Source organism: Papio anubis, chromosome 6 (genome assembly GCF_008728515.1).
Source record: "Papio anubis isolate 15944 chromosome 6, Panubis1.0, whole genome shotgun sequence".
NCBI classification, from domain to species: Eukaryota; Metazoa; Chordata; class Mammalia; order Primates; family Cercopithecidae; genus Papio; species Papio anubis.
The window spans coordinates 45,001,734-45,015,236 of record NC_044981.1 but is presented as its reverse complement, the minus strand read 5'-3'; the positions used below and the strand labels follow the sequence as shown (position 1 = coordinate 45,015,236).

The following is a 13,503-nucleotide window of genomic DNA, read 5'->3' as shown; positions in this document are numbered from 1 at the left end:
ATCTAAAATTATTTTTTAAAAAAGTTTTTAAAAATTCTAAAAAATTAAGATTTCAGTGCCACAAAATACAATTTTATTAGAATACACACACAGACAATTCAAGACCAAATCATTATAGGGGGCAATGAGAGTAGAGAGAGCATAGTCTTTTGAGTTACAGCAGGATTGGCCTCCATTTGTAAGAGCCATGTAACCCAAGCAAATCATTTACCGTCTGTTTCCATATCTGAAAATGGATATAACAACATGCACCTTACACGCTGGTTCCAAGGACTGCATGAATTAATGTAAATACAGTTAACATGTTTGCATTAAATAAATACTTGAGATGCAACAAAACATAGTGGGAAAGGAAGGACTTTAGATTTTGAAAGTCCCTGTTCATCATCTCAGGGTGACATGGATAATAAAATTTTCTTGGTTAGGTTCTTCATCTCTAAAAATGGAACTATACTTAAATATGATGACTAAATGAGCCAATATGGGTAAAATACCCACCACAGGAAATGTAATAAGTTGTAGTTATTAGTAATATGAATGAAATTGAAACTTAAAAATATGTTCTCTCCTAAGATTCTTAAAGATTAAAAATCTTAAATTAGGTTTTTAAAAAATTTGATCTATTTAGGCATAATTTTTGTACAGTAAAACACTTTCATATTATACAGTTTGATGATATTTTGACAAATGTTTACAGTTTTATTCCCTTAAATAGTGTCTTTTGAAGAAAAGAGTTTGTAATTTTGATGAAATCAAATTATTCACACATTTTTCTTTTCTAAATGGTAGTTTATTTTGTTGTTATTGTTCCATTAAATCTTTTACTAACCCAAGGTGAAAAAACAAAACAAAACAAGAACTCGCAAAAACAAACTTTCAGTGCTTTGTTTAGAAGTTTTATAATTTTAGCTCTTGTATTTAGGTCTATGATTCATTTTAACTTTACTTTTTGTAGTGAGGTAAGGATTGAGGATTTTATTTTTCCATATGGATATCCAATTGTTATATTGCCATTTGTTGCAAAGACTATACTATCCAGTTAAGTTATTGGCGCTTTTGCCAAAAATTAATTGACCATATGTATGTGAGTTTATTCTTTGACTCTTTATTCTGTTGCATCAATCTCTACATCTGTCTTTGTGCCAATACCCCTTTGTTTTGATTATTTTCTAAACTGCTTGAAAGCTAATTTTAAAATTAAGTAATATTAATCCTCTAACTTTGTTCTTTTTCCTCAAAATTGTTTCTTATTTTCTATATGTATTTTAGAATATACTTGTCAACTTCTGCAAAAAAAAAAAATTGAAACCTGCTGGGGTTTTATTAGAATTTCATTGTAGGTAGAGATCAATTTGACAAGAATTAACTTTCGAGCAATACTGAGTCTTTTAATCCATGGACACAATTCATTGCTCTACTAAAATCTTTAATTTCTCTCAGTAATGTTTTATATTTTTCAGTGAACAAATCTTGTATACTTTTGTTAGATTTATATCTAAGTTTTTAATGTTTTTATGCTATTGTAAATAATATTAATTTTTAAATATTTTAGTCCCCAGTTTTTCATTGCCAGTATATCAAAATATATTTTTGTATATTGGCCTTATATCTTGTAAATTTGCTAGGACTTCATTATTAATTCTCGTAGCTTTTGGTATCCTTGAGGTTTTTTTATTTACATAATTATATCATCTGTGAATAAAGGCAGTTCTATGTCTTCTTTTCTAATAAATGTGTCTTTTATTTCCTTTTCTTGGTTTACTGCAATGGCTAAGAACTTCAGTACGGATTAGAATAAAATGGTGAGAATTGATATTGCCTTGTTCCTGATTTAAGGAGAAAGTCTTTCACCAATACAATGTTAGCTATAGGTTTTACTTAGATCCTTTTTAACAGGATGAGGAAGTTTCTTTCTTTTTTTTTTTTGCTATTTTGTTGAGAATTTTTATCATCAAATACTATTGAATTTTATCAAATACTTTTTCACATTCTATTGATACATGTTTTGTTTGTTCTGTTAATTGGGTGAATTATATTGATTTTTTAGGATGTTGAACTAATTTTGTATTCCCAGGATAAATCTCACTTAGTCATGATGTATTTATACTTTATGTGATGCTGGATTTAATTTGCTAATATTTTTTCGCATCTACGCACATGGATTTTTAAATTTTCTGTTTATTGTGGTACAATTTACATAAAACAAAACTTACTATTCAAACCATTTTTAAGTGTAGAGCTCAGTGGCATTAAATATATTCACATTGTTGTACAACCATTACCACCATCCATTTCGATTTTTTCATCTCCCAAACTGAAACTGTACCCATTAAACAACTACTCATGCCCTCCCCACTATTCTATATTGTCTTTATGAATTTCATTATTCTAGTACCTCAAGTAAAATCATGTATGTGTTCACTTTTGCCTGGCTTATTTCACTCAGCATAATGTTTTTAAGGTTCATCCATGCTGTAGCATGTATTTTCTTCCTTGTTATTACCTTCTTAACTCAGAACCATACCAGGACAAAACAAAACCCGTGATAACAAGCAATTAGGCACTTTAAAACATTTACTTTTAAAATCAGAATAACACAGTTTATTTACTCACATATATTCCTGTCTGTTACCAGATATTTTCAGCAAACAGACATCTTTAAGCATCTTCATCTGCTTTTATCAAGCCTTGAAGTGGCTCCTGCTGCTGTTGACAATCACAGCAGCCTGTTGGGGGTAAAGTATGGGGAGAGAAAAAAATAATGTATTCCTCAAAATTCGGAAATAATTAAACTCTTGAGTGTGGGTAAAATGTGCATGTGTATGGCATCAATGAAGGCCAAATAATGCTTTGTTTTCGTACATTTCCATACATGCTTTCAAATGAAGAATAATGTAAGCATATCACATATTTATTAACTGTTAGTCAATTATATATTATTTGAAACTATCAAATTCTAGATTTTATGGAATAGCTATTAAACTGATGAAGATGATCCTTAAAAATTATGACATGTTTTAAACACACATGATCATTTAAAAACAATTAAGCATTTAATATGGTAAAAAAAATTTATAAAATCAGAAATGTTATTGACCCAACATAATTATTCTGAAGAAGAGAACAAAATGATTTAATCATGTGTATAAATGTCTTTCTCCCCACTCCCCAAAAAACCCTCTCAATTCAACAGGTACCTTCAGAGTGGCTCCTATTTGAAGTTTATAAGGGATACAAAGATGTGTTACATGGTCCTTGCTTTCAAGCGATACATCTTGTGTAGGGGATGCTGATACGTACATCTATGTAGTAGGGGAAGCAATGGGAGAAAGGGGGTACTGAAGATACTGAAGGCTTCAGAGAGGAAATAGTAGGTGATCGTTTTAGATAACTGAGGTAGAATTTAATCAATACAAATAAAGATGACTAGGTGGTGGTGGTGGGAAGAAAGGTAGATGGAGGGAACAGAATAAACTACATAGAAAAGCAGCAAGTATAGAGCATCTCCAGGGAAATAATTAGAGCAATGCATTTCCAAGGAGGTAGGGTACAGGTAGCAGTGAAAGGTAAAAGTGAGAAAAATGGCCTGTAGTCAGATTGAGAAGGTCTTGGATATAGCATTAAAGGTTTTAATTTTTACTATGTGTGTATATAGGAGAAATTGAAGGTGAGAATATGCCCAAAGTTGCCCAATGGAAGATGAGGGTGCTTCCCTGTGAAGAATGGATTTCAGGATGAGACAGTCCAGACACATTAAGAACTCTGTATTATACTTTAAGGTCTGAATAATTTTTTCCCCTATCTTGAAATATGAGAAAATAAACCCAGGCAAAAAGAATCCTAATGAAATTTTAAAAATTCTATTTTTTTAAACATGACATCAATATAATGGCTCCCTTTAAGTATATACAGGTTAAGATTCTAGAGGTCAATCACTTCAGCATTTTTTTTTTTTCTTTCGCAGCCTTCCTCTGTTGCCCAGGCTGGAGTGTAGTGGTGCAATCTCAGTTCACTGCAATCTCCGCCTCCCGGGTTCAAACAATTCTCCTGTCTCAGCCTCCTGAGTAGCTGGGACTATAGGCGCATGCCTGCACGCCCAGCTAATTTTTTGTATTTTAGTAGAGACGAGGGTTTCACTCTGTTGCCTAGGCTGGTCTTCAACTCCTGAGCTCAGGCATCTGCCCGCCTTGGCCTCCCAAAGTGCTGGGTTACAGGTGTGAGCCACCATGCTCGTCTCACTTCAGCTTTTAAGGAAATGGCAATTCAGAAGTGAAGGGACTTGATCCTAGTTATACTCTTCTGTCAGAATTAGAACCCAAAGTAGGATACTCTGGGTTCAGTCTTTCTTCCACATTATCTGGCATTCAATAATAATATATATTTGCTTGGTAGTCATCTTTAAAGAGTCTCAGTTTAATTGGAAAGCAAAGAATTACTTATTTTCCTTTCCAAAGAACTTGTTTTAACCATCAAGTATTAAAATTAACCATTTTTTTCTAGGAAAGTCCTGAAGGAATTTGTTTTCATTAATAGAAAAAATATATGTAATTATAACAACTGTAAATAAATGTGCTTGAAAATTTGAAGATCACTGAGTAACAAATTCTTTTATATTTACATTGTCCTGAATTTTTTTATTAGCAAAGTAAAAGAGAAATTGCAGACTCCTATGATAGTCACAGATTCTTAAAACAATAAAGATAAAATTAATTGGTTCATGTTATATGTAGCTGTAATCACTTTTTTCTTAATAGCAAATAAATGCTACTAAAGAGAGCAGAGATTTATATAAAAATGGAAGATGTACACCTGTCCACTAGTGGCTTACAATCAAATAGGATTTGGAGCACTTGAACAAGACATGTTATTCCATATTGAAAGCAAACTTAATAAATGTTACCACTTTAATTATATATATAAATTAATTCATATATAATTTATATCTTGTATAAATTAGTCTATAATTAGATATACTAATTCATTTATACATATAAAAAACTGTACATAATTAAAAATAAGTATATGCATTTTCAGTAAGAAAAAAATCATTTGAGAGGAGAAAAAATGTAGAGAAATACCACATAGAGTGGTATTATAATAAGTGAGTGAGTTTGGAATTCTTAAGCCTGTGAGTATGGACACAAAAATTACTGCAATTTTTAATCCTTTTTATTTACTGAGAATTATTTTGGAAAATGAGTTGATGATTCCGAGTTGGCAAAAATAAGCAATGTTCCAAGATAATCAGTAGACATGATTTCATCAGAAAATTATGAATGTGATTGGATAAGTGTTGGGTATACTGGATTTGGTTAGATTATAGAAGGTCTTAATGTTCAAGCTAAAGCATGGTGACTCCATTCTAAAATGTATGCTAGAGGCAATTCAGATTCATTTAAAATGTATGAGACATAAAAATGCCATAAGGAAAAATCTGTTTTTAGAAGACTTTACTGGGTTGTGACCATGATATAAGAGCCTTCCTTGATACCTAATTAGTGAACAATAACTCTCAGTCATAATAATCATATTAATTAGGGGAACTGTGTTTTTATCCTGGCTCTGCTACTAAGTCACTCATGAGCATGAACAACTCTACTCTGAATCTCAGTTTACTAACATGTGAAATGGGAAGGTTAAATCAGATAATCTCAAGGAGTCATTTCAGGTTAAAAATTCCTGAAATTCATGTTGATCCAGATCCCAAGGAATGATGTCAGTGCATAAGCAGTGTTTTCATCCCAACTCCCCAACCCCCCAAAGAATAAAGCTAAATCAATTGTTCATGGTCCAGTTTGGATGTAATTATTTTGATCCAGTCTTTACTTAATTTTAAAAATTACAAAACATAAAAAAACAAAATTTTCCCAAAGTGGTTCAATGCAGAACACGTGGGAAGTTAAGCATATATATATATATATAATATTTTACAATGCAATTACATATTGACAAATTCAATGAAAAAGTAGACCATCTAAATATTTTAAGAGATTAAACTTCACATTCTCTGCAACTAGAAAAACAATAAGCTACTGCATATCAGTACATGACATTCAAATATATTTTAAAGTGTACTTTCCCCTCTTAAAATGGCAGTGAGTATACATTAGTGCAACCACAAAGCACTTGTAAACTTTTTTCTGTTCAACATCATCCATGTCCATCAGAACCAATTCTGTTTGGCTGGCTCCAAGGCCTTTCTTGGGCCCGAGCTTCATGTTTTTCTATTTTAACAGTTACAGCCTTTATCCATAACCGCAGGCATCCATCCAGAAATGCCCACCGTCTGAGGCTGGGAGAGCTGGTGGTATGTAGCTGAATTTGAAGAACTCTTTTACCTTTCTAAAATAAGAACATGGATTTGATTCAAAGATTGGAGACATAACTGTATACCATAAACAGATTTTTACTTATCACTTTTTAGGCAAGGAGCTTCGCTAAACTGAGTAAGAGTCAGACCATTGGCAGTTTTAGTGTGATTTGTGAGTGCTCTCTCTGCCTCTCTAGAGCCCCTAGTGTCAGGTAAGGGAGATAAGAAAGGACACATGACTATCTGCCTTGCTTTTAAAATACCAATGAAAGGCTGATGGTTAACCAAAGGTGCTTTATAAAAGGATCTATACAGCTGAGTTTTAATCAAATAAGTTGTAGTTCTTAATATATTACAATTCTTGAGAGCTAGCAATATATCTGGCTTGTAACAGACTATGTAACAAGGCAAATGCTCTGCTCTTTTTTCATCAAGATTCCGTGTGTGGCTGTCAGAGAAAGTCATTAGCATGTGCAGTCGAGTGCTAACCAATTAACACATCTAATGAGAGGGTACTGACAGCAGCCTCTTTTCTTGAAATTCAAACATCATTTCAACTTGATTTTTTAAATCTTTCTGACAAGAAGTACAACTTCCTTCAATACTAGGGAAACTCAAAATGTTTATTCATTAATTTCCATTCACCTCCCTTTAATTTACAATATGTACACTTTAACAATGACAGAAAAGTGAATTATCAAACTTGAATTATAAATACTGACATAACAGGTTAAATGTATTTCTTAAGCACTACGTATGTGTTCTTCCACATTCCTATCATCTACTTCAGATCTGAGATGCTGGCTCCCTCCTGGTACTCCTCCTCTAAGCAGGCTCTTCAGCATAGAATAGCAACTCAAGGGCCAAACCTTCTTGCCCAAGGTGAAAGTGGTCAGGCTTCGATTCTTCTTTAGAAAATGCTGTGCGGGGTCTCATTGGATGGCCTTGTGAGATCCGACCAGATCACTTTTGGACAAAAAGAGGAGTCAAAGAGAACTTGGGTTTCCAGAAAAAAAATAAAGTGCTGCCCCCTATAAATCAGTCTCTGTGGAATAGGTGTCTTCCTAAAGAGGTAGAAATAATAGGGGGTATGTGTTGCAGATGCCCATATTTCAATAATACTGAACACTGTATCTTTAAGGGCTGCATCTTTAGGGGTTTAAAATGGACTGACTCCACTCATCTCTCTGATTTTTTCATAAGTAAGCCAGAACACCATTGACCAAGGGGTCTGAAAGATTAACCAAAGAAGTTAGTGCATATTTCAAAGCAATTATAAATATTCTACATATGTGCATACATATATTTGAATGACAAAGTCATTTTCCATCCACTTAGGCTGAAAACAAATATTTTGGTATTTCACCTTTGTAAAGGACTTTATAATTTACAAAGCATTTTTATGTCTTATTTATCACAGATTTCTCTAAATAACATCTTACAATAGAAAGGAAAGATATTAATATCCCTGTTTTTCAAATGAGACCACTGAGGCTTAGCAGTCAAATGCCTATTGGCATGTTATAGAGCTAGACCACAGGCTTCTGTTTTCCATTCTCAGAGTTCTTTTTATTGAACCATTACTGGCTAAAGGGCTGGGACTCAAGATGCCTGAATTCCAGGCAGGCTTTTCTATATCTACTTTGTATATGGAGCATAAAAATAAGTCACTTTAGAACTTGAAAGTGAGGAAGGTGAAAGATTATCCTTGGAGATTTAGGTCACAAAACCAACACCTGATGTCTCACAACATTTACATAAAAATTCACATTAAATATAGAAAAGCCCTTCCAGTTCAGAAAGCCTTGTCTTTAACTTGAATGAAGGTATAGCTACATCTAAAGGAATTATAAAAGAATAAGGGTTAGAAGAAGACATAAATGCTGAGGATGTAAACAGTAAAGATACAGAGGGAAATCACAGGGTAAACACCGGAACAGAGAGAGTGCCTTGGATCTAATAATTCCTGTCTAATTCAGTTCTAATCAAAATTGAACAGAGAGCAGCTCTATCATTCTAGAGTAGATAAATAAGCTTAAGCAATTAGAAAATAAAATGTATTTAGTTTTGTTTGTAAAGCAATGTTTATCTCATATTTGTTTGGAAATACTGAGCATGTTATATTAGTAAACTGAGAATTCACTAAGTAGTGGATTTAGGAGAATATATCTTGGTTATTTAAAGGTATGATGACATACATGAAATAAGGAATATAAAGCTATGATGATACCATATTCTTGTGACAACAAAAATGAAGTAAACTAATATAACGAGTTGGATGAAGAAGGTACAGGTCTTAGTTAAGAACCCCTATGCAATCATTCTTAATTGTTGTGGTAATCAATCTTCTTCTTCATGTTAATGACATTATAGCAACAAAAACCATAGGCAAATGAAATAAGTACTAACCAGGGACTGAGCAAAGCAAGGTCATAGTACCTCTATCCAGTAGAAGGGATCAGGATAGAGTTTAGCTGGATTTTGAATAGAGTTTTTAAAGAGTAGGAGATCATATAGCCAAAGAATGTGGGTGGTATATAAATGGGATTTACCAAGCCTCTGTACAGGAGTAGCACATGTGGGCACTATGTTTGCTTGCTGATTTTCTCACTGATCTAGCTATGAGCATTGCAAATAATGCAAGTGTATATGAACCTATATTGTTTCTTTTGGTCTATCTTTTGCCATAAGGCTAGAGAAAACCCAGAAGCAGAGTCCCTTTTCATGCCTGCTACTGTGGAGCTGAACACATAAGAGCTCTCTTGGGTTGATTAAGTTTACAAATAAGCTCCTCTTGTTCTGATTCTGTGTTAAGAAAGAAACCTTCTAATTATTACTTGAGTACCCATGTAGCTTGAATTTAGGAAAAAACACATTGACCAGAGGACTTGAACATCTAGATCACTTGCCAAATGTGTTGTGCGATGTGAATGAGCCAACTATTGTGGCCTGATCATCAGTGTCAATGAGATCAGCCAAGTCAAATCTATATTTTCAAGGCCAATTTACTTGGAAATGCTCATGAATTAGGTTTCTGTGCTCCGGGTCATGCACTGTGGCAAATCAACCAGGCAGTGACTTTCTGGTGATCTTTGATGGTTAGCCAGCCTTTCTTTAAATACCCCTCCACTGCGAGGAATGTCTCTTCAATTTTAAAACTTCTGTAGCTAGCTGCAGGATGTTGAGCAAATCAGTATATTGTGTTAGTAAGGAGCATAGCGTTTTGAGTGGAACAGATCTGAGGTCAATTCCCAGCTCTGCCACATACTAGCTACACGAACTTGGGCAAGCTTCTTATATTTTGAGCCATGATTTTCTTATCTGAAAAATAATGAGGATAATACTGCTTGTTTTGCTAGGTTCTTATATAGTTTAAAAAAGTAATGTATGTAGAGCTTTGCACGTATTAAGTACTCTTTTTTGTTATTTATACTTCCTGAGTCGTATGTATAAAGACAAAGGATTAAACAAAGTGGTCCCATCCTTTGTACTTAAATATTCTACCTGCCCCTCATCCCTTCTGACCCTGATTTTGTGTTTCTGCAATGGTCTCACTCATCCTCCTAGCTTCCTACATTAGAAACACAGGAAGTCCTATTTGCTTTTTTCTGTCCCTCACCTTCTACATATAATCAGTTACTAAGTCCTATGGCGTTAACCATAAATGTCCCTAAAATTTATCTTCTCTCCATTTCTACAGTCATCTAACTGGTTAGATCATTGCTAAAACTTCCTTTCTTATATCCTAGCTTTCAATGCATCTACTATACGGCTTCCAAAGTAATCTTGCTGTCAAACAAACCTTAGCACATTGCTCCCGGGCTTAAGCAGGTGCTCCATAGAGTTCATCTAAACTACTAGGCTTGGCCCACAAGGTTCTTCCCAACTTGGTCCTTAAGTACTTCTCTAACCTTATCTCCTACCATCTCCCCTATGAGGACCTATTCTTCAACCAGACTGAATTTTCTGTAGTTCCTCAAACGTAACAGGCCTACACATGACATGATCCCTATGCTCATGTCGCACCCTTGTATTTCTCTTGACAAATGTCTATTGATGCCTCAAAGCCCAGATCAAATATCAGCTCTGTGAAGCTTCTTGCAACTTCCCAGATATGGTCATAGCCATTTCTACTCCACTCTCTGTGTTCCCACAGAGTACTATTCATACCACTTGGTAGAGCAAGAATACAACCTCCTTAATAAGGCTGTGTTATCGGGTGTCAGGCCGCCTGGGTTTGATGCCCTGAACCACTCACCTGGCCAAGCTATTTAGACTTTTGATGTTTTTTGTTTCCTCCTCTATAAAAGAGGGATATGATAGTAACCTACGGCACAGATTGTTGGGAGAATTCAATGGGTTAAACCATGAAAATGATTAGCACAATATTGGCCATATACCAAGTGATTCAGTAGTATTTATTTAGTAATTTTTATTATTTCTGTAATTTTAACTACTTACATGTTTAACTTCTACATCTCATTGTAAGCTCCTCTAGTGCAAAGACTATGTTATTCCTCAGTGTTACCAGCACTTATAACGGTGCCTGGTTTATGCAGGCCAAATCAAACTTTACCTTTCCAGTAAGAAACAGCCACAGTTTTGACGTAATTTCAAGGTATAATCAAAACCACCAAAATAATATCTCAAACTCGGGTATACTTTTATCAGGTATTGCCAAGGGCTTTGGCTGTTAATTTCATATTAATACACAAATACCTACTATTCCTTGATGATATCATTTATTACCAACATTTCAATTACCATCTATATGTGGAAAATGCTCAAATCTAAACCTCCATCCTTGTATTCTCTCCTAAGACCTAGACCAGTATATTCAGTTTGTCATCCAGACATCTCTGCTTGGATGTCCAAAATTTCACAGGTCTTAAACTAACCTTATTTTACCTACAGATCTTCTTCCCTGCAAATGATCCCCGTTTTAGGAAATTACATCATCATCCTCAGTTGCTCAGAGCAGGAATCTGGGAATGAAGTCTGACTTTTCCTTATCTTCTCCAACCATTCTCCCATCCCCATCCAATTAGTCATGTTTCTATTCCCTTTCTACCTCCTAAACATGTTTGTAGTCCATCTTCTGTTCCCACTGTCATACTCTTGTCCAAGCCACCATTATCTCTCATATATCATTACTCCTGGTCTTTTCCCAATCCACATGACAGGCAGAAAAATTTTCTAAAAATGCATGTTTCTTCAAATCGGTGCCCATTACTCTTCTGGCTCATATGTCCTTCTCAGTGTGGTGTCTGCCTCTCTCTGGTCTCACCCTTTGACTCTCTCCATGAGGTCTATCTCTGTGGCTTGGCCTGCTAGGTTTCCTTGAACTCACCCTGCTCTCTGTCCACTCCAACTGTCCCTCTATAGAGAATGTTTTTTTTCCTGCCCTCTTTACCTGGCTAAGTCCTACTCATTTTGCAAATCTAAATTCAAAAGTCCATTCTCCAGGGAGGTTTTCCTAATTGCCAGTTTAGGCTGTACTTATTTGCTATATATTTCTATAGCACTATGCACTCTTCCCATAACATTTATCACTTATAGTTTCTTATTCAAAACTGAGACCTCAGGACAGGGCTTTGCATGATGTAGGTACTCAATTAAAAAGATACATGTAATATTATATATAATTGTATTATAATATATTGTGTTAATTTTTGATTGCTTGAATTTCTAAACCTATAACTCACCCATTCTTTCAAATGTTTTAACTTATAGAAAAGTCAGCACTTTGTTTTTATTATATTTGCTATATTGCTTAAACAAGTCTAATTCTACATTATAGATTAGAATTCTACATTTTATTATATTTGCTATATTGCTTAAACAAGTCTATCTAATTCTATATCTTAGTTCACTGCAATGAAAAATAACATCTAAAACAAATAAAAATGATACAATGTTTTCTTATGAAGCAGAGTTTTGTAGTAATAAATATTAATGGGTAATGTAACATTTGCTATCAAAGTAACAAATTTTTTTGAAACAGTAAATTTTTTTGTAGGAGAGATCTCTAGTGTAAAATCTGTATATGTGTTCCAAAATATTATATTAAAATATAACTAAATGGAATACTAAAAATTTTACATGACAGAAAATCTATTTACTGGCTTTATAACAAGACTATCAACTTATTCATTAATGGAGGTAACTTATTTTATCTTACTCTACCACAGAAGGCAAGATAACTCTAAGGAGAGGTGAAAGGAAATAAAAGAAGATTTAAAAAAGAAAGGACTTTGATTTGGGGGGCAGGGCCATGCTTCAAACCAGAAGAGAAAAGGGAAAATGCTTATAGATTAAAAGTAATTTAAGTACAAAGAAAGAAAAAAAAAACAAAGGAAGTAAACCTAACTTTACCATTCTCAGCCAAGATGGTAAAAAGCCTTTATATAGACTCATGAATCCTTCACCTTGAACTGCCTGAATCAAGCAGTCAGTTGATGATTTATACAGAAGTCCCCTACAAAGGAAACAAGATCCTTTTGTTAATTTTTTTCTGTGTTATATATATATATATATATATATATATATATATATATATATATATATATATTTATATTCATAAAATTAAGTTGTCTAAGGAATCTTACAAAAATTAAATATTGGCCGGGCACAGTGGCTCACGCCTGTAATCTCAGCACTTTGGGAGGCCAAGGTGGGCAGATCATGAGATCAGGAGATTGAGGTCATCCTGGCTCACACGGTGAAACCCCGTCTCTACTAAAAAAAATACAAAAAATTAGCTGGGCATGGTGGCGGGCACCAGTAGTCCCAGCTACTCAGGAGGCCAAGGCAGGAAAATGGTTTGAACCTGGGAGACGGAGCTTGCAGTGAGCGGGAGATTGCACCACTACACTCCAGCCTGGGTGACAGAGCGAGACTCCGTCTCAAAAAATATATATATATATTTTCTGCTAGTTTAGAAAAATATTTGTGGTTCTACAGATACAGATAACGTCTTTTGATCTTAAAGATATTTTCAAGGTTAACTCTTCTGCTTCATGCCACCCTTGGTCTTATACTTAGAATTCACTCTATCTTTTTTCTTCCACAGATCGAATCAAATTCTCCATGTTATCTACTCAAGTCATAAGCTTCTGAAGAAAGTGCTGTGTAAATTCTCAGCAGAATATGCTTTCAACAATTCTTTAAAAACAATAAAGTCCTAATAAAAA

General features: G+C 34.2%; 1 protein-coding gene and 1 long non-coding RNA gene across 6 annotated transcripts in view; one reads left to right on the top strand and one right to left on the bottom strand.

Moving 5' to 3' along the window:
- The window catches only part of SLC25A27 (solute carrier family 25 member 27), a 49,701-nt gene that overhangs the window by 19,671 nt on the left and 16,527 nt on the right, over positions 1-13,503 (bottom strand). Inside the window, exons 8-10 of one of the 5 annotated variants that reach the window (XM_017957920.1) lie at positions 12,686-12,788; positions 2,614-2,726; positions 51-226 (exon numbers count right to left, since the gene is read on the bottom strand). In XM_017957920.1, coding sequence (XP_017813409.1) covers positions 2,682-2,726; positions 12,686-12,788 — 148 coding nt within the window. In that variant the 3' untranslated portion in view covers positions 51-226; positions 2,614-2,681. Of the gene's footprint in view, positions 1-50; positions 227-2,613; positions 2,727-5,789; positions 7,542-12,685; positions 12,789-13,503 lie in introns of those variants that run through there. The other 4 variants (XM_009205315.2, XM_003897692.2, XM_003897691.3 and 1 more) reach the window with 4 other exon arrangements.
- The window catches only part of LOC116275286, a 16,837-nt gene extending 3,334 nt beyond the window's left edge, over positions 1-13,503 (top strand). Inside the window, exon 2 of the long non-coding RNA XR_004184288.1 lies at positions 13,383-13,503. This is a non-coding gene — a long non-coding RNA (uncharacterized LOC116275286). The remainder of the gene's footprint in view (positions 1-13,382) is intronic.